At 38.8% G+C, this 27,903-nt stretch overlaps 2 protein-coding genes and 1 non-coding gene across 6 annotated transcripts in view; 2 read left to right on the top strand and 1 right to left on the bottom strand.

Moving 5' to 3' along the window:
• Positions 1-1,651: 1,651 nt before the first annotated feature.
• Positions 1,652-19,334, top strand: Pacrgl (parkin coregulated like). Its single transcript, XM_004656146.2, has 9 exons — positions 1,652-2,025; positions 4,271-4,338; positions 4,442-4,596; positions 7,315-7,382; positions 8,640-8,730; positions 11,655-11,789; positions 12,445-12,552; positions 14,474-14,554; positions 18,630-19,334. Exons 2-9 carry the CDS (start codon positions 4,287-4,289, stop codon positions 18,684-18,686), a joined length of 747 nt encoding a protein of 248 aa, XP_004656203.1. The 5' UTR covers positions 1,652-2,025; positions 4,271-4,286; the 3' UTR covers positions 18,687-19,334.
• On the top strand, positions 6,298-6,369 carry Trnaa-agc. The gene has a single exon. It is a non-coding gene; the product is annotated as a tRNA-Ala (tRNA).
• Positions 19,335-20,100: 766 nt separating the features above from the next.
• Kcnip4 (potassium voltage-gated channel interacting protein 4) overlaps positions 20,101-27,903 on the bottom strand; it is a 1,264,979-nt gene continuing 1,257,176 nt past the window's right edge. For all 4 annotated transcript variants that reach the window (XM_004656086.2, XM_004656087.2, XM_045130410.1 and 1 more), the window contains 4 exons: positions 25,028-25,135; positions 23,397-23,501; positions 22,757-22,819; positions 20,101-21,504 (listed from right to left, as the gene is read on the bottom strand). In XM_004656086.2, the coding sequence (XP_004656143.1) occupies positions 21,457-21,504; positions 22,757-22,819; positions 23,397-23,501; positions 25,028-25,135 (324 nt within the window). In that variant the 3' untranslated portion in view covers positions 20,101-21,456. The remainder of the gene's footprint in view (positions 21,505-22,756; positions 22,820-23,396; positions 23,502-25,027; positions 25,136-27,903) is intronic.

Genomic DNA, 27,903 nt, shown 5'->3' with positions numbered 1-27,903 from the left:
CTTTCACTCTTTCTTCTGTCTTTCCTTAATCCTCACTCACCATCAGGCTCGAACCCTTTCAGCCGGTAGGCTCTGGCATAGTTTAATTTAGGTGTCCCCCAGATACTTATGTATTCTGGATGCTAGGTCCCCAGCTGTGGTAATTTGGGAACTGGAGCCTCCAGGAGGCAGTGTACTGTTGGGGGAAGGCTTCAAGTCTCCAGTTGAACTGGGCAGAGGCTGGTGCTGCAAGAAGGCAGGAGCCCAGAAAAGGAGTTAATGCTCCATCTCCTCTGCCCATGAGCAATGAAGAGTTTTGTGGCACAGTGGCTAGTAATGGAAAAAGAAAACACACACACACACACACACACACACACACACACACACACACACAAAAAGCAAAAAAATGCTGCTCTGGCCTTTTTGAATTTCCTAGAAATCCCCTTTCCCTGGATACCAGTTTTCTTAAATAAGCCTTATAAATTAACCTTTTGAAAACTGTTTCCTCAATTATTTGTGGGAATGGACAAGAATCTAAAAGTTTGGAATTCACAGGCCAAGGAAAGAATCTCCCTGAATCCCAAAATCTCCATACACTTGCTTTCACTTTCAAAGTCCAGTCACTACTAAACTGCCTCTCTCTTGCCTCAAAGAGAATAGGAAATAGTTTATTCTGGGGCCTAATATGATGACCATGGCCTGGGAATACAGATTCAAGTTACACCAAATCTCATGTTCTAGCATGTTAACAATTTATTGAAGCTTTACAGTTACAGAACAAAAGTGAAACAGGAATCTTGGGGTTCCTCACCAATATGCCAATGTATGCCAATGCATCATTAAGTTTGGGGCATCCCCAGGGTTCTTTTTTTTATGAATTCAAATAACTGAAATACACAGACCAGAAGGGTAAGAGAAACTTCATTAGCTTAAGAGAAGGGAAGAGAAAGAAGTATAGAGAACATGTTCCACAAACAAGGAAGGAGGGGTTAATGCCCAACTTGTGACCCAAATTGGGGTAATTTGTAGATTCAGAATGGAGGCTGAGCTCACCAGCCATGATACCAAATGTTGGGGCTAAATTTAAAAAATCTACAATGTCAGGATCAGATTAAACCTTAATTGTAGGAATGAGCTCCTTCCCAGGGAGGGATGGAAAAATAAGATCTCACCTTCAGCCAAGTGATAAGGAGAGACCACATCCTTTTCTGATCTCTAGCAAAGTGGAGAGTGTAAGGGCAATTTCAAGGACTCCACAGCTGACCAGACACTGGACTAGGGCAAGAGTTCTCAGGGGGTGGACGGCACAACGGGAGGAGGAAACTAAATGATTGAAGCTAGCAGTTGAGAGGCTGAGGCCAGGCGACTGGAGCCACTCATTATCTCTGAATCCTGAAACTAATTCTTTTAAGGCCCTCCCCAGATGGCCCTTTGTCACCAGACATGGTCTCTAAATCACCTTCAGCATTTCTGTGACCCTTGGCACGCTTTGCGGCCGGTTGCCTAGCAACCCGCAGCAGAAGCCCCTGCAGCTTCCGTAGCCCTTGCCTGTCCCACGCGGCTTTTTGACGTCATTGTACTGCGCCGGGTGTGTATTTTAATTCAACGCCTTGCTTCCGGTACGTGGCCGCCGCTGCAGCTGGGGTGTTTGGCGGGGAGAGCGGGGCAGAGGCCCCACGTGGGGCGGCGGCGGCGGGTAGGAGCGGTTCCCACCCGAGCCCGCGGGCTTCCTGGGCTCTCCTCCGGCCCGATGACCAGCGGCCCCGGTGCTAGAGCCGCGGGAACCCGTTGCTAAGGACTCTAGCGCCTGTGCTTTCGTCTTGGTCCCCGCCTTCCCTGACTGACGACCTTGGCCGAGAGTAGCCTTCGTAGGCCTTAAATGCAGCCGCCCACCCCATCTCCTCCAATTTAAAACTCATTTTTCGCTGCTGGTTTCTACAGGACTTCCTCATTTTCCAGCCTTGACAGCACCTGGTCGTGGACACTACTGCCCTTGGTTATCTTAAAGTGCTAGTGCTGTTAGGGATTGGAAAGGTGGAATTTAAGGTAAAAAGGGATTGGGGAAAGTGGCTAATTGACTATCATATTCATAATTTGAAGATTTAGAGAGGAAAATTTGGAACTTTCTAGACATCAATTTAGAGAGTAGGAAAAAGATGTCCTTAGACCTGGACACTAGTTACCAAGCAGTTTGTAGAATGATCTAAAACCTAGGTGAGGAAAAATGTGTGCAGGAAAATAAATAGAACATTTGAAAAAACATGACAGTGTTTTTCTAGCATTTGCACAGGTGCCTTCAGTCCCTCGTAGTGGCTTGCTGTACCCAGTGACACCTAGGGAGAAGTGATTGCATAGAGGGGTTGTGTTTGTTCTGATATGGTGACATAATTTAGGCATGGCATATTTAATAGTATAGATTCTAGTACTTTTTGTAAATCCTCATAAAGTCCTCATGACATTAGAGGTAGCTAGGATAGTGTTTTTAACAAAATCCTCTTACACGTCTTGGTTTCTTCCTGTCATTAGCGAGAGTAGATTGTATTTCATGGAGCTTTGTGCTTTACTAAAGATGGCTGATTGGAAAGTGAATCATCAAAGTCTTCTCCTGGGAGAAGTCCTATAAGAATGTACCAGTATTGATTCCAAAGAAGAGAAGCGTAAGGAGTCAAATCAATGCCCAAATGTTTGAATAGCTGTCATTTTGGTAGTGGAAGAGTATTTGACTTGTGTTGCCTTATGGAGAGATCACATAATGGAGTTGAATGCAGTCATGCACTCATACACTTCATACTGCCTTTGTATGAAACAGACTGGGAAGTGTATTGGTGGAAGAATAATGAGTGCCATGCAAGTGCATGTAGTACAAAGAAGAAACAAGCAGGGTAAACAACAGATTCTTTTGAGAAAACAGGAAGATTAAGGATGGTGACATGGGAGTAGGGAATGGAGCTGGGCCTACAAGTTGGCTATATGAGCTGGAATATGTATACATTTTCTGCTGGAGATGCAAGCTTTCATACAATTTGGTTGAACAAGCAAGAAAGGAACTGAGAGGGAGAAGTGAATCAGTATTAGCTGAGTGTGTAACTTCATGTGGTGGTTATTCCTCTATCACTGCCTTGATTGATAGGCTATCTCAACCCTCCCCAACTATTTTTTATTAGGGTAGGAAATTAATACTTAAACAGTTGGTTTGAATTAATAAAGCTGTTGTGTAGGCCCAGATCTGAGTCCACGGCTCATCCTCCCTCTTCACAACTGTAGGGTTCATTGCAGGCATTGGTGATGATGCTGAGTTTTTCAGTCTGGGGACCAGAAAATGGGTGATACCTTGCTTATCAAGAGATTTATAATTTCTGAGAACCGTGGTTTCAGTTATCTTCAGTGTAAAGAGCTAGTAGAACATTGGGTGGGAGAATTCATTGTGGTACTCAAAAGTAGACGACAATATGCACATATAAGTGAATTTAAAGCCAGAGAAGTTGGAGAGAGTAGAAGATGCACCCACCACCCTTTGCAGAAGTTTGGTGATTGTTGACTACAGTTCTAGTTCTGCCGATGGGTGTCTTAGAGTGCATTTTGGCAAAGGGGGATAAAAAAGTGTTCCATCTTGCTTTCTTGCAGATGATAGCTGTGAATTGAATTACAAGTAGCATCCACAATCGCACCCTTTTGGACTCTTATATAATTAAATGTTATTTAAGTCATGCTTTTATATATATATATTATTTGTAAGCAGAAAGAGAGGGGGAGAGAGAGAGAGAAAGAATTGGTATGCCAGAGCATCCTGCCACTGCAAATGAACTTCAGATGCATGTGCCACTTTGTGCATTTGGCTTTTCCTGGGTAACCCCAGGCTGTCAGGCTTTGCAAGTATGCTCCTTTAACTATTGAGCCCTCTCTTCATCCCTGCAGTTTTTATTTTGCTGTTACTTATTTTTTTGTTTTATTTATTATTTTTTTTTGTTGGTTTGTCTTTTTTCAAGGTAGGGTCTCACTCAGTAGGGCCTCATTCTAGCCCATGCTGATCTGGAACCCTATAATCTCAGACCGACATTGAACTCACAGCAGTCCTCTTCTGCCTTCAGAGTGCTGGGATTAAAGGTGTGCACTACTATGCCCGGCTTAAAATTTTTGACTGATATAATTTTCTAGCTTCACATTACTAACCCCATTATTTGGCTTAGGAATATAACTGTGGGAATCTTCCACTTTGCCTTATACTGTACTCTTTAGACTTTCTGTTTGTAACAGATAAACATGTTCTGAAATTAAATGTATTTAACTGCAGGGGTGAAAGGGAAGCGATGCAGAAATCTGAGTGTCCTGGACGTGTACAGTTGAGAAACAAAGCAACAGGTACAGATGGCTGAGTTTGTTGGTGACATTCTATGTTCTACATGGGCACAGAGTAAATGTTTTTCATTCATTTTTTAAAAACATTGATGTCCTCTTTTTGTAGGAACTTGTGCTGACAGGACATCTTCCCGGGCCCAAGTGCAGCCAAGAAGTACCATTCAGCAGAGCAAGTCCTCATCTTCCACCAGTTCTCCTGAGGCTGCAAGGAGACTCCATCCTCGACCCAGTGATAAACTCAACCCAAAGACAATTAACCCTGTGAGTATAAAGCAGCTCCTTCCCCAGTGAATTGTTCGAGGTAATGGACATGAAGCCTGTGACTGTTGACCTATTCTCACTGTTATCACAGGTTCCTGTTTGCCAGGTTTGAGCTAGTTAATTTTGGCATTCTCTATCAAATTCTTTGGTGAACACTAGAACATACAGTAAATCATACTTCTGAAATTTTCCATGACTATGCTTGTATCCAAGAGCAGTGGAGTAGTTTTCTTACATACTTCTGTACTTGTATAGGAATATCTGACCATTCCTTTATGTTGTGTACATTAGCTCCACCAGGAATCTAACCACAATAGTAGTTCCCATTTTCCCTCCCAAGGTGACATATTCTGATTTGACAAAATATGACATTATGTACATAAAAATACATACATTGTCATGACTTTTTCAGAAATTAGCATACCTGTAAAATAAAAGTTGTCAGGATAGTGTTTCAGCCATTCAAGGAGATTGTGAATATGTCTAAGGCTTTTGATTGATTTTATTTTGTTTTGTGATGAGACAGTTTTTCACCCTATAGGCATACTGTCCTAGAACTTATGGGCATCTTGCTGCTTCAGCCTTCCGTGCTGGGATTACAGGCCCTAGTCACCGTGCCCTGCTTCTTGACTGGTTGTGATGGCAGGTAGAATCTTGACATCTGAAGATAGATTTATTCATTGGCAGCAGGAGTTAAAACTCACCCAAACTGTTCAATCTTGATCTCATCTCACCTCAGCATTCTCCTCTCATGCACAGCTTTCTTTCTGTTCTTCATTGTGAATACCAGATGCACCTTTCAGCAGTCATTCAATACCAGTAAATAGAGAAAACTCTGAGAAGCTTTCAGAATGGTTCCATTATGTAAAACACAAGTTTAGAGTTAGATCTTTTTGGAAAACATTTGTAGGACAAGGTAGAGATACAAAATAAAATTACCAAAAAAAAAAAAAAAATATTCAGTTGCACGCTTGGGCCATGCTTTGGGTAATAATTCACAGCAGTAGTAGTTCACTCATTGGGCTTTAACTTTTGCTGTGAAAGAAGTACAGGGCTTTAAGGTTCATTCTCATCATCACATTAGCGATTTGAAAATTTATCTTTTTAAACTTTTGTATGCAACTATTTAAAAATAGTAATTTAGGCTGGGCATGGTGGCTCACGCCTTTAATCCCAGCACTAGTGAAGCAGAAGTAGGAAGATCACTGTGAGTTCAAGGCCACCCTGAGACTATATAGTTAATTCCAGATCAGCTTGGACCAGAGTGAGACACTACCTCAAAAAACCAAAAAATAAAAATTATAATTTAGGCAACTGTAGCACATATGATTGTGTTTAAATACTGACTGGTATTGAGTATTTGTTCCTAAATTCTCCTGAAGTCTCTGATCAATTCTATTGAAATAATATATGCTGTGATTTTTCAGTTTGTTGTGATTAACCATCTCTTAAATCATCTTTAGGTATAGAGGGCTGGAGAGTTGGCTTAGTGTTTAAGGCACTTGCCTGCAAAGCCAAACGACCCAGGTTTGATTCCCCAGGACCTACGTGATACGTAAGGCATAAGGTGGCACATGTGTCTGGAGTTCATTTGCAGTGGCTATAGGCCCTGGCACACACATTCTGTCTCTTTCTTTCTCTCATAAATAAAATAAATGTTCTTTAAAAAAGAAAGAAAGAAAGTATAGAATTAATGTTGCTGGGGATGTAGCTCAGTGGTAGAGCTCATGCTTAGCATGCATGAGGACCTAGGTTCAATCCCCAGTATCTCCATCAGTTTGAGCTGAAGAGATGGCTCAGCAGTTAAGGTGCTTGTCTTCAAAGCCAAAGGACCCAAGTTCAATTCCCAAGTACCCACATAAAGCCAGATGTACAAGGTAGCACATGCTTGGAGTTGGTTTGCAGTGGATAGATGCCCTGGTGTGCCCATTCCCTTTCTCTCTCTTTCACTCTTTAGTAAATAAATAAAATATTGAAAAAAGAATTTGTCTATTCTTAACATAACTAATCTCAGACATTTCAAAATTATATAATCTAGAAGACAACTTCAAGATATTTAACTCTCTTCTGCTAGCCAGACTTCTTTGTAGAAGCTTAGAGCTAGTTTGGGGACATTCCACAGATCCTGTGACCATCTGTATCATCTGTATTTGGACACAGGACAAGTGGGAAACATGCCTGATGGCTAACAGCAAATCTACTTTCTCTGCACTTATTTCTTCCCTAATCAGCCCTTACCTTGAAAATGCAACTTGGTGAAGAGTGGAAAGGCCTGTTAGTCCATGTATGGTTTCACTCACCTGCAAACCTGAAGCAGTTCTGAATTTAAATATTTCTTTTTCTTTTCTTTTTTCCAAAGTAGGGTCTCACCCTAGCCCAGGCTGACTTTGAAGTCACTATGTAGTTATATAGTCTCAGGGTGGCCTCAAACTCACAGCAGTCTTCCTACTTCTGCCTCCTGAGCACCGGTATTAAAGGCATGCACCACCACACCTGGCTGTGAATTTAAAGAAGAAAAGGGCACATCATGGTTGTGGTGTTATTGGTCCTGGAAGAGTTGAATGACTATTGTTAGTGGTTACTGAGCAGGAATGGTGCAAATATTAGAATGGTGGTTTGAAATCATGGTGGCTCTTTGCTTCTGATCTCAACAAGATCAGAATTGACAAAGCCTCATGAAGCAGAGATGGTGGTAATATTTTCTTTTTGTAATTTCAGTTTGGGGAGCAGTTGAGAGCCCCTTCTGCATTTGCAGCTATTTACTCTAAAGGAGGCATTCCTTGCAGGTAAAATCAATACCATGTATAACTATATTCTTCAAAATAATTGGATGCAATCAATACAGTATTTGTTTTAAATTTATTGAATGTTTTATCTACTAGTAAGACTGAAGTAAAGGTGACTTATTACTTGGCTGTCGGACTGGTATAGATCCCTGGACATTGTTGAAGAAAACTGGTTTAATTCTAAAATGTAATTACTGAGGTCTTTGACAGGCCACCAAAGAATTTAAGAAATTGAGCCACTTTTATTGCAATCATTTTGAAGCATTCATAGACTTGGGTAAGTTTAAATAAATATTCCTGATCTGGTGGTAAATAAAAGTAGTCAGTTTAATTAAATAGTTATTTCTTAGTAAGTCTGTATAGTTTTTTTATTTCCTTTGGGATAAATTATTGTTGCCTTTTTTCACCAGATGTCCAGTTTTTGCTTGTTCTGCATGATAGACACTTTTATCTACATCACGGAAAGGATAATTACAACATTAATATTTTTCTTTTTGTTCAGAGATGTAAAAATGGAATTTTAATACTGCTGTCAAATTTGTGTGAAAAATAAGCTCAAGAATATTGTTGAATCTATTGTTATCATTTCTTGCTTAGATTCTAAATGGAATCCTGAGCATCTTCCTTCAGCATAGTTGAGTTGCTATTAGGAAAGTAACATGAAGAAGTCACTTCCTCAGTTGAATTCAGTAAGAGGCAGAATAAAGGGATGTGGGGGTGATGATGAGCTCATTGCCCTAAGAGCAGTGATGGATTTCAGACGTGCCATTTATGCTTCGGTCCTGGCTCTTTGTTGGGTTCGGTGTGCAGCCGGAGACCTGTATTCACAGGTTACCGCTATGTAATCCATACCTGAAGGGACCATTTCACCTTTCTGGCCTCACATTTCTTCTTTTAACATGTTATAAACCTGATTTGCCTTCAGATTATTAGTGTTATTGATGGTGAGGTTAAGTGATCTGCATTAAAATGTTCTGTATAAAACAGGGCCTTTTCTAATTGTGTTGTGTTTACATTTGTAAGTGTTTGTCAGTCAGTCTGAGGGGAATCGGTGGAGTGTGCACTGGTGTCCACAGGCAGCAGCAGCAGCTTACATACTGGAACTAGACTGGCCCTGTTGCTTTGTTAATGTTATGATGTACCTATATGCTACAAGCTAATTGTAATACAATTATACTGTAAAAAGTATGTATAAGATCACTGCCTAATATATACATGTACGAGGTTTTGTTACACTCGTTGCATTTTCTATTTTAGATTGGTACATGGATCAGTGAAACACAGACTGCAGTGGGAATGCCCTCCTGAAAGTCTCCCATTTGATCCTCTTCTTGTCACTTTTGCTGAGGTAAGTGTGCCTTCTGCCTTCACTCCTGAATGTTCATGGGAAAAGAAAGGTTAAAATTATCATAAAGTATGATTTTTGAGGCTTAAAAGCATATTTTATTCTGCACCTTTTTTTTTTTTTTTTTTTTTTTTTTAGGTAGGGTTTCACTCTAGCTCAAGCTCACCTGGAATTCACTATGTAGTCTAAGGGTGGCCTTGAACTCATGATGATCCTCCTACTTCTGCCTGCCTCCTGAGTGCTGGGATTAAAGGTATGCGCTGCCTTGCCTGGCTCTAACTGTGTACTTTTGAAGTAAGATCAAAACACTACATACTTAAATATAGCACCCCTTAGGAAGTAATTTTGACTGTTGTGTGTTTTATAAACATGGAATTAATGTGTTGGAGATTTGTAGGTAAATGGATGATCTGAAAAGTCAAAATACATGGAATCATTAGAAGGAGAAAGATTCATTTCTACTAGTTCTGTTTTGTCACAACTTGTTTTGTGACTGTGCATGTGAGGATGGTGATGCTATTTAAATATCCATCTCAAGAGACCTTCAGGCTATTGAGACGGCTGAGTGTTCCAAGGCAGTAGGCTGAGCAACCTGAAGCCCTGAGGTCTACCTGTATAGAAGACTGTGTGCAATATCATAATGAGATACTGACATTTTTCAAAAACTTCATGCAATTTAACATTTCTGTAACTAAACAAAAATTTCAGGAAAAACGTTCAGAGACTTGCTTGAAGTGGATCAGTCATGTTGTCTGTGACAAGTATTCCAAAGGCTAGAATTAGAAATTGTGACAAGAATTATTAGCTAGTTGCTTCACATTTAAACTTGAAGGTACTTGCCTTCTATTGATATAAGGATCTGCTTGTTGTCCTTCAGAATCTAATGCTTAAATTAAAACTGATTAGTCTAAATGGACAATACCATGTTTACAGAACAACTTGAATAATAGTCCAAGTAATGATCCAAGAAAATATGACAGTTAAAGAGCTCAGGTGTTTTTACTTTACTTAAAGAAACACCTATTCTCACAAATACTGGGGAAGGTGAAATGGTAGTAGAACAACAACAACAAAAATAGATAATTTTGCAAACAGATTTTTTTTTTTAAGTTAACATGAAACATGAGAATCTCTGCTGGATCCTTGTTTCCAAGTACATTTGCTTTTCAGTGGATTTAGTGGTTAGTTGTAGGAATCGTTGAGTTATTTTGGTAGTAAAAGCCATCCATTTTTATGGCCAGGCTGTTTGGTACAGGCCTATTCACTTAATTATCAAGATTATAAATACAGCTGGGCGTGGTGGCACACGCCTTTAATTCCAGCACTGGGGAGGCAAAGGTAGGAGGAGTGCCATGAGTTCAAGGCCACCCTGAATTCACATAGTGAATTCTAGGTTAGCTTAAGCTAGAATGAAGCCCTATCTCAAAAAACAAACAAAAAGATTATAAATACAGTGATATTCCGTTAGCTCTATATGCCATGAAAACTTGTGTACACAGTAGTGGACCATGCTTTAACTCATTAGACCTAGTGCTGTCTTTACATGCTTTGGGTCATAGAGTATACAATGTGCTTTAATTTCTTAGTCACTAACAGGGCCTTGACTATAAACTACATAAAACCAGTTCTTTCTGTACCACTTATTCAACACTGGAAGTTTTATTTCTCTATTGGGTAGCATTTTATTATTTTATTTTCTCCTTACATTCTTTTAATGATGGGGAAGTATTTTGGGGCATGCCAGGACCTTTAGCCACTGTAAATGAAATCCATACATGCACCACAATGTACATCTGACTTACGTGGGTACTGGGGAATCGAACCTTGCTCCTTAGGCTTTGCAGGTAAGCATCTTTTAATTGCTAAGCCATTTCTTCAGCTCCACTTCAGCTTTTGACTTGAGATTCTCCAGCTCTCAAATGTGTAGGTCACAGGACACTTAATATGGTGAACCTGTGCTTCAGAATGATGTCCATGTGCTTGGTGCCATCATTTTCAAAAATACGATAGTGTCAAGGAAAGGGGATGTTTGGTCACTCTTTGGAAACAGACACTCAGGTCCAGGATAGAGACAAAGCATTTGGAAATTAATATTTCTAAGCATGACCTCACAACCAGTTATGCTTACCTGCTGAGCAGATAATTAATCACACTGAAGGAGCTTTGTTGCTGCTGTTTTTATTTGATCTTTTCTCAAATAGTTTGATGGCTCTTTTTTTCTTAACTAATAGTGAGTGGCTAAATCAGAGTACTGTCTGTCTGTTTTCTAATGCACTTTGGGTCAAAATCAGAGTGAGAAATGCTGTATACAAGTTTTTCTTTTTGAATTTTCAGTGTGAAAAATAATCTTTAAATTCTTACAATACTTTTGCATATGATACAAAATTTGTCTCCTAAATATTTTAATACAACATACTTAAATATAAAGAAAATGCATTTTAGGAACTTACTAAATAAGTCAGTGGTCCAATACTGAGGTCCTCCTAAGGTAGTGGTTATAAACATACATGTTAGACCATTGCGCTATAACTTTTCGTAGTGGTAAGAGGTTGCATTTAGAGTGGCTTCAGTCTTCTGGTGACTTTTCTTCTGTTTTTCTCCATCTTTACTTTCCCTCTGTCCACTTTCTTGTATCTTTCTTGTTTGTTGGTTTGTTTTTGGTTTATTATTCTTACATTTTTTTCTCCTTTCTTGTATTTCTTCCATCTTTCTTTTTTTCTTGTGAGAGTGGAGATTCCTCCTATCTCATGATGCTTTGTTGCATTTTCTTTGTATGGTTGAAATAACCATTTTTGACATGGTACATAATGATTAAGAAAATATTAATCTTTGAATCCTCATGTATGCTAGAAGGGTTAAGTGTCTGTACTACTGAGATCATAAAATAGTAGTGAATGATATTTTCCTTTTTCTCTTGTGTTTGGCAGGGTCTGAGAGAGACAAAGCATCCTTATACCTTTGTATCGAAGGAAGGCTTTAGAGAATTACTTTTAGTCAGAGGTGCTTGTGAAAAAGCTGTACCATTGCTCCCAAGACTGATCCCTGTGCTAAAGGCTGCTCTGGTATGTCATTTATTTTCAATCACATGGTAGAAATAAAAACTGACCTACGTAGAAGAATTTATGCTGCCCACAGGCTGTATATGCAAATTAGTCCCTTTATCTGTAGCTTAATGTAAATACAAAATCTGGCCACCTTTATTCAGGGTCAGATGATGTTGTACTTGAACACACCTTTCGAGGACGTTCTAAAGGCAAAGATGTACTAAAGAAGAAGCATTTTGTTTAATTAGAGGAAATAATGAACCTCAAATTAGTCTGTATGTTAGCTATATTTTAGTTATTGCCTTAGTGAGGCTGAAAATTTGTGTTTTTAAAAAACTATTTATTTATTTATTAGAGAGAGATTGAGAATGAGAATTGGCACACCAAGGCCTCTAGCCACACTGCAAGCACACGCTAGACACATGTGCCACCTTGTGCATCTGGCTTTACATGGGTACTGGGGAGCTGAACCTGAGTCCTTTGCCTATGCAGGCAAGTGTCTTAATTGCTAAGCCATCTCTCCAGCCCAGAAAATTCTTTTTTGCCTCTAGATTTAAGGTTTTTTTTTTTTAAATTCTGGTTTCATCTATTTAATCTTCTGATACTAAATGTATACTCTTTTCCTAACCTGTGTTTCATCCTCTCCCTTTCCTCTCAACCACCTACCCCTCAGGTCCATCCAGATGATGATGTGTTTGAAAGAGGACTTGGTGCACTGGTACAGTTAAGTGTGGTTGTTGGTCCTGCTCTGAATGATCACTTGAAGCATCTACTTACGAGTGTAAGTACTGCAAGGATTAGAGTGAGTGTCTGTGTGGGTCTTCACAACTTAATGTTTTCAAACTATTTCACTAACACCTAAGAAAAGAAAAACCCTTACTCTGCAAATTCATTACTTTATCACAGTAACAAAAGACCTGACAGAAATAATCTAAAGGCAGGAGAGATTTATTTTTGGTTCCAGAGTTTGTATAATTGTTGGTCCGCCATGGCCTGAGGTGTAGTGGAGCAGAGCAGCTCACCTCATGGTGGTCATGGAGGAGACCAAAGGCCAGGATGAGATTCTGCCCTCAAGGACATGTCCCAGTAACCTACTTGCAAGCAGGCCCAATTTCCTATTTTGTACCACCTCTCAGTAATGCCATTCGTGTTTGAATCCATCAAGGGATTAACCCATTTATTGGGTCAGGGTCCTGTTAGTGTTACTTTCTACAATAATACCATCAGACACACACAGAGGCAGGCTTTACCACTCTAGTTTCTCAGTCTAATCAAGATAGCAAGAATAACATTCATATTACCCAGAAAATGCAGATTAGACTTACTAGCTCATAAAACATTTTCTTAGTAGGTAATATTTTCTTTAACAGAAAAAGCCTATAAGACCAGGCTTTAGGTATATAATAAAAGGTAAACAAAACTTGAAGGAAAAAAAGTGCTGAATGGCATAATTTTATTAAGCTATGTTTATTATCTGTGAGTTATAAGTGTTGTTCATGCTGCCTTGTGTAATTATATCACCAAAGCCATTCTTTCATCCACTTTGAGATTTTTTGATGAGACTGTAAATTATGCCCACAATAAAACATTTTCCTAATATTTGAGTTGTTCATGGTTCAAACTTACTACTGAGAAACAGAACAAATCAAAACAAAACAAAACACTGATATTAGTAAAATAAAGAAACACATTGACCAGAGCAGCACCCAGGATTGTTGAGGCAGGCATAGAGCCCCTGCTCTCCTGGCCTGTAAAGTCCTGCATGTGGTGCTTGCTTCTTCATACAATGTCCACAGGAGCTTGCTGGGAGGGTTGCCAACTAGAAAAACTTACCTGAGCCCTGATGTCAGGGTGTATGTTGGGCTTGTCACTAGAGCATGCTGCTGCTTGGGCTGACATTAGTCTGTAGCTTCTCACAATCTAGCAGACACCATGGACCAATGCCCCCTGCCAACTATAAATCACTCAGACTAGAGTATCTTTCTGTCATAGTCCTAAAATGTGCTTGCCTATGGCAGAATGGAGGAATATTCTGTTTAGAAAACTTACTCCTGATATCAGACCTGAGCAGATAATGAAGGGTTAATAGGACTTATAATCATGTAGATCTACTTTTTTAAACAAATGCATAGTGTTTATTATATGTAACTTTGTTTTGCCTTGTTTTGTTTTGGGAGGTAGGGTTTCACATTATTCCAGGCTGACCTAAAATTCCCTACGTACTCTCAGGGTGGCCTCTAACTCATGGTAATCATATTATCTCTGCCTCCCAAATGCTGGGACTAAAGACATGTGCCACCACACCTGGCCATGTATGTAACTTTTAAAAAATATCTATTTTATTTTATTTTAGAGAGAGAGAGAGAACTGGCATGCCAGGGCCTCAACCACTGAAACTGAACCCCAGATGCTTACAGCCACCTAGTGGGCATATGCGACCTTGTGCTTGCCTCACCTTTTGGGCATCTGTCTTATGTGGGATCTTAAGGGTCAAACATGGGTCCTTAGGCTTTGCAGGCTAGCACCTTTACCGCTAGACCATATCTCCAGCCCCCTTTATGTAACTTTTAATGAACTATTTACTAAAGCCAACTTTTGAAGTCTTAAATGAAGAGGCACTCATAAAGTTGTACTGTAACTGTGGAGAACATTGTTAGTTCTTTGAATACTCTCATTCCCTTCTCCCAATTTGCCTTCAAAAGCTTTCCAAGAGGCTAATGGACAAGAAATTTAAAGAGCAGATCACCAGTGCATTACAGAAGCTTGAGCAGCATGGCGGGAGTGTAAGTAGAACATTATTTCTTTATTATATTTTTGATAATATTTACATTTTTTACTTTTAGTCCTATTCCACTACTCATTGTATGGCCAGCACATATTATCATTTCAGCTGTTAGTAAACATGGGGAAGTGTCAGTGTGGTTTTCATCTTTAGAGCAGAAGGGTTCTGTCTATTAAGATCCCATCGTCATTCTGCTTGGGGACACAGAACCAGGCTGGGTAAATACAGAGCTTGCTCACTTCCCTGTGCGGCTTGGGCAGCACTGTGTGGTACAGCCTTAGTTTTTGTCCTGAATGTATTTCAGAGGTTGTAGTTTTGATCACTGGAAAGTTCTAAAGGGGAAAAAAAAAATAACTAGAAGACTCACCAAATAAATATACCTTTCAATTTTTTTAAATTTTCATTTGTTGGCTACTAAGGGGAAGACATAGTTCTTGTGAATTCTAGGCAGTAATTTTGTTGGGATTCCATGCCCAGCTCTTTTCTTTCCCCTTAATTAGCCATGGTTTCTTCCTATCAGTTTTTTTTTTATTATTAATTTTTTTTTTTTAAATCAGACAGAGCTAAGACAAAGATCCGGATTTTTTTTTTTTTTAAGTTTTATTTATTTGAGAGCGACAGATACAAAGAGAAAGAGAGATAGAGGGAGAGAGAGAGAATGGGCGCGCCAGGGCTTCCAGCCTCTGCAAACGAACTCCAGACGCATACGCCCCCTTGTGCATCTGGCTAACGTGGGACCTGGGGAACCGAGCCTCAAACTGGGGTCCTTAGGCTTCACAGGCAAGCGCTTAACCACTAAGCCATCTCTCCAGCCCAGTTTTTTTTTTTTTTAAAGATTTTTATTTATTTATTTGAGAATGACAGAGAGAGAAAGGCAGATAGAAAGAGTGAGCATGGGTGTGCCAGGGCTTCCAGCCACTGCGAATGAACTCCAGACACATGTGCCCTCTTGTGCATCTGGCTAACGTGGGTCTCCTGGGGAATCGAGCCTCGAACCCGGGGCCTTAGGCTTCATAGGCAAGCACTTAACTGCTACACCATCTCTCCAGCCCTTCCCATCAGTTTTAAAGCCTTCCTGTAAGGATTGAAGCGACATTCTCCCATTATTGCAGTACCGTCTGCAGCACACACAAATATGTACTCTGAGAAAGGAACTTGATTCCTCAAACTTTTCAAGGGGCAGGGATATTTGACATTTCATTATTATATGATATAAATACATTAACTGAATTTCCACCAAAGATATTTGGCACTTTATTATTAAATGATGTCAAGTACATTAATTAAATTTTCACCATTTCAAAGAAGTAGTCAGATGATCTAGTTTTAGAAATGGTTCATAAATCAGGAGATTGTTTTGTTAGCCTTTGTATTTTTTTGTGTGTTTATGTGTGTAGTGTGCCTGTAGGTACATATACATGTTTATATGCAGGTAGATGCAAGAATGTACAGGTACACATGCAAGTGTGTATTCATAGGAGGCCAGAGTCTTCCTTGATCCTTCTCCACCTCATTTACTGATGCATGTTTCACACTTGAACCCAAGCTTTGCTAGTTCAGCCAGTTTAGCCAGCCTTCTTGCCTCCAGGAACCCCTGTCTCTGCTGTCATGCCCAGCTAGCATGTGCATAGATTCTGGGGATTGGAACCCCACTTCTCAAGCTTGTGCAGCTATTACTCTATCTACTGAGCCATCAGCATGCTTGTCAGATTTTAAAGTTAGAGTTGCATATAATTTTCTTAATATTGTAGAACGTAGTTTTAGTTTTGATGCTTTTTAAAGAAACTAATTACAAGGAAAATGCATGTAACTGTATAAAAATTTATGATGGTTTTTGCCCTAATTCCCTAATTTGGCTAATTTAAATGATTTTTAAATTGATTCTGTTCTTTCCGTAATGAACACCAAGCATTTATCAAGAGGAACTCCATCCCTCAGGGCTACTAGGAAATGAATTTCTTTGTGCTTAAGTCCTAAGAAGATGAGTAATCATACAGTGTGTAAGGACATGTCCTTAGACAGTCCAGAGTCTCCGTGTAACAGAAATGAAGTGCTTACTTGTGAATCTACTTGATTTTCTCAGAATTTGAAACCAAAATGTGTTTGCCTTTTCCTCCTTGTTAAATGCAAGCAAACAGATGCTAAATATCATTAGCTGTTTGATCTGAAACTCCTCCCTGGATGGTTGGTGAGTGAGTTAGCAGGTAAACAGTTTTAGAAGCTGCACATTACAGTTTGGAGCTAGACTGCAGAGAGCACAGCTGACCACACCTGTCCTGTGGAGTGAGTCCCTTTACCTGGTGGTCTCATCAACTGCATGCTGCTAATGCAGGATTTAAAAAGCAAAAGATGTGTAGTTACAAGGCTTGCCATGTATTGTTTACTCTCCTTTGTGTGCCTGTTGTAGTCAGGTTCACATTGTTGGCAGAAATCACCCTACCAAGAGTAGCTTTTGGGGAAAAAAGGGCTTATTTTGGCTTACAGACTCGAGGGGAAGCTCCATGATGGCAGGGCGAAATGATGGCACAGCAGAGGGTGGACATCACCCCTGACCAACATCAGATATACAACAGGAATAGGAGAGTGCGCCAAGCACTGGCAAGGGGACACTGGCTATGATACCCATAAGCCCACCCCCAACAATACACTGCCTCCAGGAGGCGTTAATGCCCAGACTTCCATCAGCCGGGAACCTGGCTTTCAGAACACCTAAGTTTATGTGGGACACCTGAATCAAACCACCACAAGGCCCTACACAATGTTTTAGTAGCAATCAGTGTCACTGCAATTTAAAGTTTCCTAGTGGAATTTTAGATCACTGACCTTCTCTTGTCTTAATTATTACTGAGCTTGCTTTTGGTAGTTTGAAAGTCCTTCATGAACATAACTAATGCTCTTCTTCTAAGAACCTACAATATTCATATTAAATTTCTTTAACTGTTCAAAATGAGGCTCTATCAAGAATTCTTAATATAACAGCTTCATGTTTGTTAGGGATTCTATATATTACAGTGATGTGAAAACACAACTTTAGGGGAAATAACATTTGTTATGGACAAAAGTCACTTTCTTATAACTAATCATTATCTGCCATAAATTGGAGTCAGTTCATTCTTAGCTTTACTTTAGTTTTTTTCCTTATTTTTTATTTTATTTTTTGAGGAAGGGTGCCACTTTAGCCCAGGCTGACCTGGAATTTACTGTGTTTTCTTAGGGTGGCCTCAAAATCATGGCAATCCTCCTACCTCTGCTTCCTGAGTGTTGGGGTTAAAGGCATGTACCACCATGTCTGGCTGATTTAGTTTCTTTCTAAATAGTGTGCTCATTTTCTTGAGAAAGGTATTCACTTACTCTTGCCTTGCTCTTTTGTTTCTTTATTGAGTATGGTGATAACTTGCTTCATGAGAGTACTGTGCTGAGTACTTCTAGGCATTAAACTCACTTAATCTCCACTACAAGCCTCAGAGGTAGATTTTCTTGGTATTCTGCTTTAAAGATGAAGATGCTCAGGTGCATAGTGGTATGGAGATGGCTCAGTGGTCAAAGTGAATGTCATGCAAGCATGAGATCCCCAGCAACAATGTAAAAATCAGGGTGTGGTAGTGCATGCCTGTAAACTCAGCACTGTGGAGGCAGAGAAGAGACAAGCCTAGTCCAACACATGCCACTGTATGTTCAGTGATAGTTCCTTTCTCAACAAATAAAGTAGAGGGAGGCTGAGGAGCACACCTGCTTTCAGCATCTGGCCTCCACATGCACCTGTTCTCACAGGCACCTGTACATTCACATGCATCCACACACCTAAACATGAATACCATATACACATGGGCCCACCACACAATGCATTAAGAAAATACTGAGGTACTAGTAATAAAATGACGGTGGGAAGCAGAATTTAAGTTGTGATCTGACTCCTAAATGCTTTTTTTATGTACTTACAAAAGGTTTTTCTCCTTTTATGGAACTCGGAAACAGTTGCTTTTTCACTTCATAATTCTTTTCTCATATCTTTTTGTTTTGTTTGAGCTACTACAGTAATTATGCATGGTGCTGATGATGCTGCTTTTCTGTTCCAGGGAAGCCTTATTATTATCAAATCCAAAATACCCACATATTGCTCCATTGGTTGTTGAATAAGGAAGCCAAGAAAAGTCATCTCTTTTATCATATACAGCAGATCTCCATGGAACCTTTATTCAGTTCAGTTTGCTGTGAATCACAGCCACCATTCATTATTTACTAGGTGAAAAGAGTGTGTGTGATCCAGCTGAATCATAGTAAGATAAAACTTGTTCCCCAAGAAAGGACCGCTGATAATGGCAAGTAATTAATAATTTCAATAAAAGTTCCAATTTTCTTACTTTTTTTTTCTCATTTGTTACTTAATTTGTAAGATCACCTGTTTTTATATTTATTTCCTACTGCATTTTTATTTATAACGCCTTTGACAATCATTCTATAGTTTTATACTTAATTTATAGATTGTGGGCCATTTCTTGGGTTTTATGTTTATCAAGACTGAAGAAGTTTACAGAGTGGATACACAGCTGTGGGTTCACTTTAATTATGATTTGTAAATAAGTGTTTTGTGATATAGAATGCTTGAGAAGTCCAATTTGTTATATGCATGCCATTTTGGTTATAAGTATGTTGTTTATTACAATTTTTTTAAAACTACCTAAATTGAAGTAAATGTTATTTTTGCATTCAAAGCCTGAAAACACTGATGTACATATGAAGATATTCAAAAATTAAACTTAATAATTCTATGTTTTGAACAATTTTGTTGTGCTTGCTTCTGTTTAGTGATTATCTGGTTTCTTTAAAATAGTTTTTAAAAACAACATATATATGCAGCTCAGAGATTTTGATGTACTAGAGGCTCTACCTCTGCAGGAGCAAGAGGTAGAGAAAGTGTAACAGAAAGTAGGAGTAAGACCTGTCACTGATGAGGTGAAGGGCTGTAGGGATGAGAGTAGTCAGCCCAAGTCAAATCAGAGCACTGTCTCTTATGTGGGAACAGCATTCTAATGTATCCTGCATTCCAAACAATGCCTCCTCCTTAAGCTGTCTCTCACTCACCTGGATTGACGTTTCAGTTTTGGATCACACAGTCCCACAGCTGTCAAATGATAGAACACAAGCAATCCCTAAGAAGAGAACTGCCTGTTCTTCCCAGAGGCGTTGCTTTGGGTTTTTCTCATACTTTCCAGTGCTTTCTCACATCCTCAGATTATTGGCTGCCTGGTTTCATTTGATTTTTCGTTGTATACAGCATTACCCAATGATAACTATAATTAGAAGTTTTATAAGAAAAAAAGTAATAGTTTAATCTAGCCAATAATTACAAACTTTATTTTCCTTTTTTTTTTTATTTATTAGTTTTGTACTCAGTGAATACAGTCAAGTTGGTATTATCATTATCCTCCTCCCTGTCCTTCTCCCCCTCTCCGCAGGGACCCTCCTAATTGGGGAATATGGGTTGTGCATTGTGGGGTTAGCCATCAGGCTTTTTTTTTTTAGAATAAAGATCTGTGACAGAGACAGTGGAGTTATAAACAGTTTATTTTGCTTTTATTTTTCCTTTTTGAAATACAAAATGTGCACATTGGATTTACACAAACACGTGATGGCAAGTTTCAGTGTACATGTACTGTACTACTCATAATGTCTACACTGGTGATAGCAGGGCAGCTTTCAACATCCTCTCTCTACACCAGAATAGATACCTGATTATTGTTGCAAAAACAGTTGCAAACTTCCTCCTTTTGTAGCCTCAGTCCTTGTGATATTTCTACAAAACAGGGAAGATGTGTGCATCTATAGTACTGTTATGGCAACTTTATACAGTTTTGGCTTAAGATCATTAAAAGGAATCTGAATTGTTGGAGATCTATCATGAGCTAAATGATAATGCAATCCAGATAAGTTGCCCACCATTTGTATAATTTTCCAGGAAATCATAGGAATAGATTTTAATATGACAAAATCAATGGTACTTTCAAAGTAAATTCTGCCTCATGGTTGTTCCTAGCAGGCTTTATGATCGAGGTTTCTTTTTCCTTGTGTGGCTTGTCATATAAACATACTGTGAGGATATCGGGGGAAGGGCTGGGATTGACCTTTACTGCTGTTAAGGGTAACATGTTACCAAGCATTGCTGTGTGTTGGAGGACAGATATCCTTGCCCTTTACATGTCTGTAAACATCCTTGGTTTGACACCTTCTTAAACTACACTTAGTGACACAGTAGAAAACAGTCTACCTGTAAAGTTGAACAGGTCCAGAGTTACATGTATCATGTAGGCCTTGGCTTTTCTATAGTCAATGGAAAATTAAGAAGTGCTTATTAAAATAAGTTTTATTCGGGGTATACTGACATCTGGCAATCAACTAATTTGTTACATGTTATAAAAAATGCCAGATAAATTAATGTTTAGAAATTGTTATTTTTTTAATAACTGTAAATTTGGAGTGAAATGAAAATTAATTTCTGGAAACTAAATGCAGATGTTTATATTTTAGAAAACCATTTAAAATCCTAGGACTGGATACATACAAGTGAATAGGAAAAAACACTGGTATTTTAAAATCACTGACATCTGAAAGCCTCAATAGTCTCATGGCTAAAGGATCAAACTATATGCCAGATTATATTACTTTTGAGTATTCATAGAGTATGAAATGAGCTAGCACATCCCATGAACTCAGTGACATCAGAAAGGATGCAGATGTATAACTGGAGAACTTAAGTCTGGGGGGCTGTTTTATATTAAAACCAAGCTTATTTGCATAATAAGCCTCAGTGTGAAGCTGAGCAATCTATGCTAAAAGTGGTAGTTCCGACTTAAGTGTGGTAAAGTAGTTCACATTTCTTTGTTCATTTGAAGGCTGCCTGACAAGTTAAATCACATTTTCAAAGAGCTGCATGGAGCGCATTATATTTTCATCCTGTAAGGGAGAAACAGAAGGATTTGTAAGTATGACTTCTGCCCACCAGCTGCCCAGGCCACAGCTCATATGCTGTGTGACTGAAGTGCTCTTGCCATTCTGTGTTCCCCATAGCGATGCGAACAGAGGCCCACTGTATGCCTTCCTGAGCATACCTTTACTTGTTCCACCAGACCTCTCCTTGGGCCTGGAGAAGGTGTTTCCCAAACTATAGTGTCAGATGGATACCAGGGAAATACAAGGGGTTAGGAAGAGAGAACAGATGAGAAGTTTGACATTCCACATAGATCACCAGTTGGGTCATCCAGTAGAAAATTACACAGTTGCAAGGACACTGGAGAATGAATGCTTATGTAGTCTTTAACTATCTGCCCACTAAGGCTAAAGTTGTGCGACTGTTTGGAACCTTTAAGACTGAATAGTCTCATTACCAGAGAACAAATTTGTTAGGAGAACCATGACATGGTGACACTCTTAGCATATTTTAAGAAATGAGCTAGAGGTGTGAATGCCCTTAGTAGCTATGTAGTAGTGGTCAGTGGCAGTTGGGTCAGTATTGGTTTCCACCACTTGAAACCAAGTTATGTCAGTATTAAGTGGGCTGATGTCATTAACTTACCTCACTCAATGATCATGACTTTGAAATATGCATTAGAAGCAAGCAGATATCAAGAAAGATGAAGATGGGTTGGAGAATATGGTTCAGTGGTTGAGGAAAGGGAAAGATGGACAACTGAGAAAAACAGAATGCCTGAAGCAGCATCCTGTGGCTCCATGACCATTTTAGCAGTTTTTCACAAGGGCTCTGCCCCCATGTCAAGTCAGGTACTTCTTGGAAGATAACAGATTTCCACATTAAATCTATACTACTCTTATCTAATAAAAGCTTGCACACATTGTTGAATTAGTATTCTAATTGCTGGGAGACAATAGATAAGTATTCTTGTTATAAACCAACTGTAGGAAAGAGCAGCTTAAATCTCTTACATGTTTTTGTCAACAATAAATACCCTCTAAAGGCATGAGAAAGCAAAAGCACAGTACTTGTGTCACTTTTGCCTCAGGGGAGGCAGTCCGACATGGTGACTGAATGTATGCTGGAACTTCTTTTCAGGGTGGTAAGTCTTTCTAGCCTGTGGAGTGCTCAGTTTAGACATTTGATGTTTATATTTTGTTCAGTTCATGGAAGCGAATTAGTACTCATTGATGCTGTGACACTCAAAAAGGACAGTCTTTCCTTCTCATTACTTACTTTTTGGCAGCTTTCAATGAACTCATCAATGGTAACAACCCCATCTTTATTTTTGTCCATTTTCTGGTGAGAAAGGGGGAAAAAACCCACATTTTATTGACTTGCACTTGGATACCCTCATGTGTTTGCATGCAGCAGCCTGAAGCTGATAAACAACAACAAAACAGCCCATCTGTGTGTGTGATTTGGAAGACCAGCATCCTCTGATAAGCAAGTGTTTCCTAGAGTCATGTGGCCAGATCCTTACACATGCTGCCCTTTTCAGTGTAACATCAACATGAGTCACTTTATGTCCTGCTTTGTAAACATGACCGAATTCTGGAAATTTCCTAAAACTCAGTCTTGTTTTTCTCATCTGTAAAATGGGACAGGTAAGAAGTTATAACTAATACTTGTGAAGAAACATTTGTGAGCATGAGACTTGCTCAGCGTTCTGCCTAGGATACCATGACTTTTCAGTCAATATAACTGTCATTAATTCAAAATCAAGATTATTAGGAGGATGGTACGTGACCTGTTTTTGTCCCTGTCAGTAAAAGTAATTGTTCTTTGCAGTCTCATGAATCATGGTGCTTTGTGAACATAGGAAATCTATGTTCAATTTCTCTCCCCTACCCCTGAATTCTACTCTCATTACTACCTGGAAAAATGTCTCCACATGTTGTCTGGGAGCGTCTTCTTTGAGTACAGGATATGTACATTTCCCCATCATGTCATATATTGCTTTCATTATATCAAGCATTTCCTGAAAAGGAAAAGCATCTCTTTATGAGGTGTCATGTCCCACAGGCGAAGCAAACAGCATCAAAGCAACAGAATCATAATGTGAGGATCAATCATGAGCCCAATTTCAGATGGAAGCAGATTTCCATGTATCATCTCATATGGTCAGGAAAGGAGCACTCTATTTTCATGCTTGGATACCCAGACTATACAGACTGTTTTACTGAGCTGCTTCACATTTATTATCAATGCCCAGTTATTTAGAGATAAAATGCCTGACACTGGGTACTAAAAGAATAACTAATCACAGCTATTTAATAAAGCTCATTACTAGTTTTGATATCTTTCCTCTTGTTTGAGCCTTAGCATTTTCCAACTTAGGGAAATATAATATGCAATGACTTAGATATTCGGACTTTCTATTTCACATTAAAATAATCTCTGGATTAGGTAGATAATTCAGTTCTCTATTTTGCGAATATTAAATGTAATGTTTCAAAGTAGGTGAAATTTTTAAAGATTCATTAACAGGTAAGTGGTAAGTGGTAAGACAGTGGATCTGTGCACAATTTATGAGATGTATTAAATGTAGAAGGGGATAGAAGCTTAGTGCTGCATTCAACCTCCAGAACTGAAATGACAGTAAAGGATGGGTAAGACAGGACAAAGTTCCTAATGTTCTTGAGTTACTATGTAATGAATATTTCTGGCATTCCACATATACTCTTTGGCATTATTTCAAGTCCCAGTGCAGCAACCATGCATGGTGACATGAATTCTGACACCTTGTGCTCTAGCCCAAGAAACAACTAACAAGGCTACTCATCAGGCTACAGCGGACACATTAGCCCCTGTGCCTTCCATATAGAGTAGGTTCATGTAATTGGTCCTGAACACCTTCTGTCTGTGGAACACTTCAACTTTCAACTCTGGGAAGCTATTGACACAGAGAGGCAGGTCATATGAACACAGAATATACCCAGGGTCCTATGCTGTGTGGTTAACTTACCCTATCCCTTACCTTCTGTTTCTCACTATGTTTTAAATTGGCTTAGTGAACCTTATGATGAGAGCATCTTGGTTTGTTCCATGAGCTGTCTTTCATGGATAGCCTGTCTGGAAACATGCTTGAAGCATCCACCATTGCCTAATCCTTCCCATAAAACAACTCACAGCAGATGCTAATGCTTGTGAAGCTGCGAGCTCCCATGTGGCTCATGTACCGAGGAAAAGGCTACAGGTCCAACATCCTTATAGGATGTGAATACATTTTCTTCTTATCTTATTCCAACCACTGTCTTCATTCTATCTCCAGTATGTATTAAAATCCCACAAGGAAACAGCATAACCTTTATTTGTTATATATTTTCTTTGGATATATATACTAGTCCTATTCATTATAAACTTTTTATTAAGGTATGTTCCTTTTCAACCAACACCACTACATAAAACATTTTCGATTTCTATAAAAAAATGCTTTTCAAATGCATAAATATTTACTATTTTGAAGTTAAGAAACAAAATTGGTTCAGCAAGTATCAGCATTACCTCTTTAGTGATGTAGCCATCTTTATTTATGTCATACAAGTTAAATGCCCAGTTGAGTTTTTCTTGTACTGTCCCCCGGAGCAAAATGGAAAGACCCTTGATGAAATCCTAAAAAAACAAATTAAAATAGAATTTAGAACTCTTGTAGAATTATTTGTTAAATGATGGGATCTCCTGGAATGTCAAGAAGTTATTTATTAGCAACCTATGTAGCTTTGTTCTTTTTCTCAGAGCTTCTTATGAAGAAGAACCATGCACTATACTTTAATATTCTCATGTCTTGATTGGAAACTGAGCTAAACCAACCATATTACTGGAAATTTCATTATCATGGCTACTCAGACCACGTGTTCGCATGCACACACACATCTGATAGAGGGTATTAGCTTTCACTACAAGTATGTACAATTTATTGAAAAAAAAGTTAATAATGCCATGTATTTAAATTAAGTATACACAACCCATTTTCTATGAACAAGATTCCCCAAGAACTACAATCTGTCCATAAGAGGCAAACCAACTATGCTCTAATTAGAAGTCAAATTTCAATGACTTGCTGTTGGGGGTGAAGAGCCTGACTTGGAACCAGATGGTCTGTGTTCAAATTTGAATGCTGTGTCTTCGGGTTACTTAGCATCCTTTTGCCTCAAACTGTATATCTGTATAATGGAGACAAGATACCTACCCCATAAAGTTTTAGGATAATAGAGAGTTAAGATATTTTTAACAGTCCCTGCCTAGTGCACTAGCTATGTAAGTCTTTGTTAATTAAGTGGAAACTTCTGCTAGCATTGTGGATAAAGTGATTTGATTACAATTCAGAGGAGTTATTAATCAGAACAAGTTCTGGGTCAACTTTACTCAGAGTTGACAGGCCATTGTTAGAAATGAAAGGACAGAAGGAAAATTAAACTGTCTTCCATATGAATTTGCTTTCTCTCCCCCTTTACATTTCATCATTTTACTGTACCAAATTCTTATTATTTTTCTTTTATCTGGAAGGGCAATTAATATACATGTAGTTCATACTTAAAAATTATGTCAGGACAAAAGTCTCCCTTTGACAATTGGCATTAGTTGTTCCTATTTCAAGGCACCTTGTGCATATATAAGATATATTTTAAAATATATTTATTATTTGTGTGTGTGTGTGTGTGTGTGTGCGTGTGTGTGCAAACGACACAAAAACACCAGACTCTTGCAGTACTTTTTGTGTCTGACATGAGTGGCTTGGGGATTGATCCACAATCAGCAGTGTTTACAAGCAAGTGCCTTTCACTATTAAGCCATATTCTCAGTCCCCAGATACATTTATTTATATATTCATTCCTCATCCCTTTATATAAATGATAGCTTAACACACTGTTCTGTATTTGTTTTTTTCTCAATTATACATCTTGGAAATAATTCTAGTCTTTTACCATCCATATACAAATATATTGTAGTTACTTCTTGACATATTTACTTCTATGTATTTTAGTCATTTTGCTGCTGTTTTGAGCTCTTCTATTATATATTAAACATGTTTTTGTGTATTTGAAAGCTATTTTATTTCTAATAACTGCATGCTCTGCCAAGTAGTGTTACTAAAATATATGTTAGTTTTACTCCTGAGTTTTTAAGTATATGTTAGTATTAAGAGCAGAGTTAGGGCTGGAAAGATGGCATAGCAGTTAAGGTGCTTGCTTGCAAAGCCTAAGGACCAATATTCTACTCTCCAGATTCCATGTTAGCCAGATGCACAAAGGTGAGGCAAGCACAAGGTTGCACATGCCCACTGGGTTGCACAAGCATGTGCCATTTTATTGCAGTGGCTGAGGCTATGGCACGCCAATTCTCTATCTCTCCTCTCTCTCTCTGTTTCTCTCTCTCTTGCTGTCTCTCTAAAACAAAACAAAAAGAGCAGTTAATTTATAGAATATAGAATATATATATATTCTAACTGTGGTCTGACAAGTCAGAGACAGAATTACCTAATGATAATGACAATAGATGCTTTTATTTTGTTCCCAAACATAAGACTATTTCTAGGGTGTGTCTTTATTAGACATAATGCTGAGCTTTAATAATACTAAAGAAGTACATCACTTCAATTTTCAAATTTCAGGGCTGGGGAAACTTCTCAGTGGTTAAAGACACTACTGGTCCAGGCTCAGTTCCCTAGTGCCCATATAAAGCCAGATGTAAAAAGTGGCTCATGCATCTGGCATTCATTTGTAAGAGACTCTGACATGTGTGCATGTATGTGCCTGCATGCATATGCACACACACACACATAAATAAACAAAAAAAATAAAGTTCATTAAGAATGGCCACTGAGGCCAGTAAATAGCTATGCACTGCCACCTCCACCCCAATTTTTTTCTTTTCAGGAATACACAAAGCTGACTCACAAACACATATGGAATTGCAAGGGGTTCCAAGTAGCCAAAACAATACTCAAAGTGAAATTAAAGTTACATGATTCACATTTCCCAATCTCAAAACTTACTACAAAGTTTCAGTATTCAAAATACTATGTTTCTGGCATAAATACTACATGATATTAAAATAGAAATGAGAGTCCAGACCTAAACCCAAACGTGGCCACTGTCCAGTGGAGAAAGGCTAACATCTTCCAGATCCTGAGCATCCTGGACAGACACACACTCAGTAATGGCCATGGTCCCTGAGCACCTTCTTTTCATCTCCAACATAGGTGATGACAAACTGCTCAAGAAATGGTTATTTTTGCCAAGCATGGTGTCACACACCTTTAATCCCAGAACTTGGGAGGCAGAGGTAGGAGGATCACTGTGAGTTCAAGGCCACCCTGAGACTACATACTACGTAGTGAATTCCAGGTCAGCCTGGGTTGGTATGAGACCCTACCTTGA

Source organism: Jaculus jaculus, chromosome 11 (genome assembly GCF_020740685.1).
Source record: "Jaculus jaculus isolate mJacJac1 chromosome 11, mJacJac1.mat.Y.cur, whole genome shotgun sequence".
NCBI classification, from domain to species: Eukaryota; Metazoa; Chordata; class Mammalia; order Rodentia; family Dipodidae; genus Jaculus; species Jaculus jaculus.
Note: the sequence above shows the minus strand (reverse complement) of the source record. Positions and strands in the feature narration are given on the sequence as shown.

Bases quoted from the DNA above. Each gene is read 5' to 3' on its own strand.
- Pacrgl (XM_004656146.2), top strand. From the start codon at position 4,287: ATGCAGAAATCTGAGTGTCCTGGACGTGTACAGTTGAGAAACAAAGCA. The intron at 4,339-4,441 runs GTACAGATGGCT...CTCTTTTTGTAG, and splicing joins GTTGAGAAACAAAGCAACAG to GAACTTGTGCTGACAGGACA. The intron at 14,555-18,629 runs GTAAGTAGAACA...TTTCTGTTCCAG, and splicing joins TTGAGCAGCATGGCGGGAGT to GGAAGCCTTATTATTATCAA.